Source organism: Brassica napus, chromosome C3 (assembly GCF_020379485.1).
Source record: "Brassica napus cultivar Da-Ae chromosome C3, Da-Ae, whole genome shotgun sequence".
NCBI lineage: Eukaryota > Viridiplantae > Streptophyta > Magnoliopsida > Brassicales > Brassicaceae > Brassica > Brassica napus.
The window spans coordinates 54,052,801-54,053,787 of NC_063446.1; the positions used below are offsets into that span (position 1 = coordinate 54,052,801).

Consider the following 987-nt stretch of genomic DNA (forward strand, 5'->3'; position numbering starts at 1 on the left):
ATGGATCGACACATTGATCCAGTTGATAATAATGTTTCGAGAGAGTTTAGCGAAGGTGTTGAAGTTTTTATCGCCTTTGCCTCGAGTCAAAATTATTTCATGGAGAGAAAAACCTTGCTATGTCCTTGTGTAAGTTGTGGAAACCGAAAGCAACGTGATGTAAGAACCGTATCTCGCCATCTTTACCGAGTCGGCTTCAAAAGTAATTATTATGTATGGTCAAGCCATGGAGAAACCTACTATGACGTTGGAGAATCATCGACGGGAGGTCAATTTATGGGAGATGAAGCAAGATATGCAGACGGGCCATATGAAGAGAACATTCTTGGAGGAGACTTTGGGTCAACTGAAATACCAGAGAATTTGATGGAAGAATCCAATGAAGAGCAATATGAAGAAAGAGTGTTTGAAGCTTTCGAACCCGCTAATCAACCACTATATGATGGATGTGTTGAAGGTATTTCTCAACTATACTTGGCATCTCGTTTAATGAAAGTAAAAACTGATCATAATTTGGCGGAGTCATGTATGGATGAGATATCACAAACTTTTAGAGATGTTTTGCCACAACCAAATATAGCTCCTGAGTCATATTATGAGATGAAGAAGCTGACAAAGTCGCTTGGTCTCCCTGTTGTGAAGATCAATATTTGTGAGGATAATTGCATGTTATTTTGGAAAGAAGATCGCGAGCTGTTGGCGTGTCGGTTTTGTGGAAAAGATAGATATCACCAGAAGAACCATGGAAAGGGGAAAAGGCGTCCAAAACAGAGAATGTCCTATTTGCCTATTACGGAGAGGTTGAAGCGTCTTTACCAACAAGAGGCTACTGCATCACAAATGCGATGGCACGCAGAACATGAGTCGCCAAAAGGAGAAATGCACCACCCTTCTGATGCAGCAGCATGGAAGCATTTTAACAAGGTATATCCTGATTTCGCTGCGGAAAGTCGAAATGTTTATCTAGGATTAGCTAGATGGATTTAA

At 40.7% G+C, this 987-nt stretch overlaps 1 protein-coding gene across 1 annotated transcript; it reads left to right on the top strand.

The window, feature by feature from the left end:
• LOC125583173 lies at window positions 1–987 on the top strand. The gene has a single exon (XM_048749775.1). The coding sequence runs from the start codon at window positions 1–3 to the stop codon at window positions 985–987; it is 987 nt and encodes a 328-aa protein (XP_048605732.1).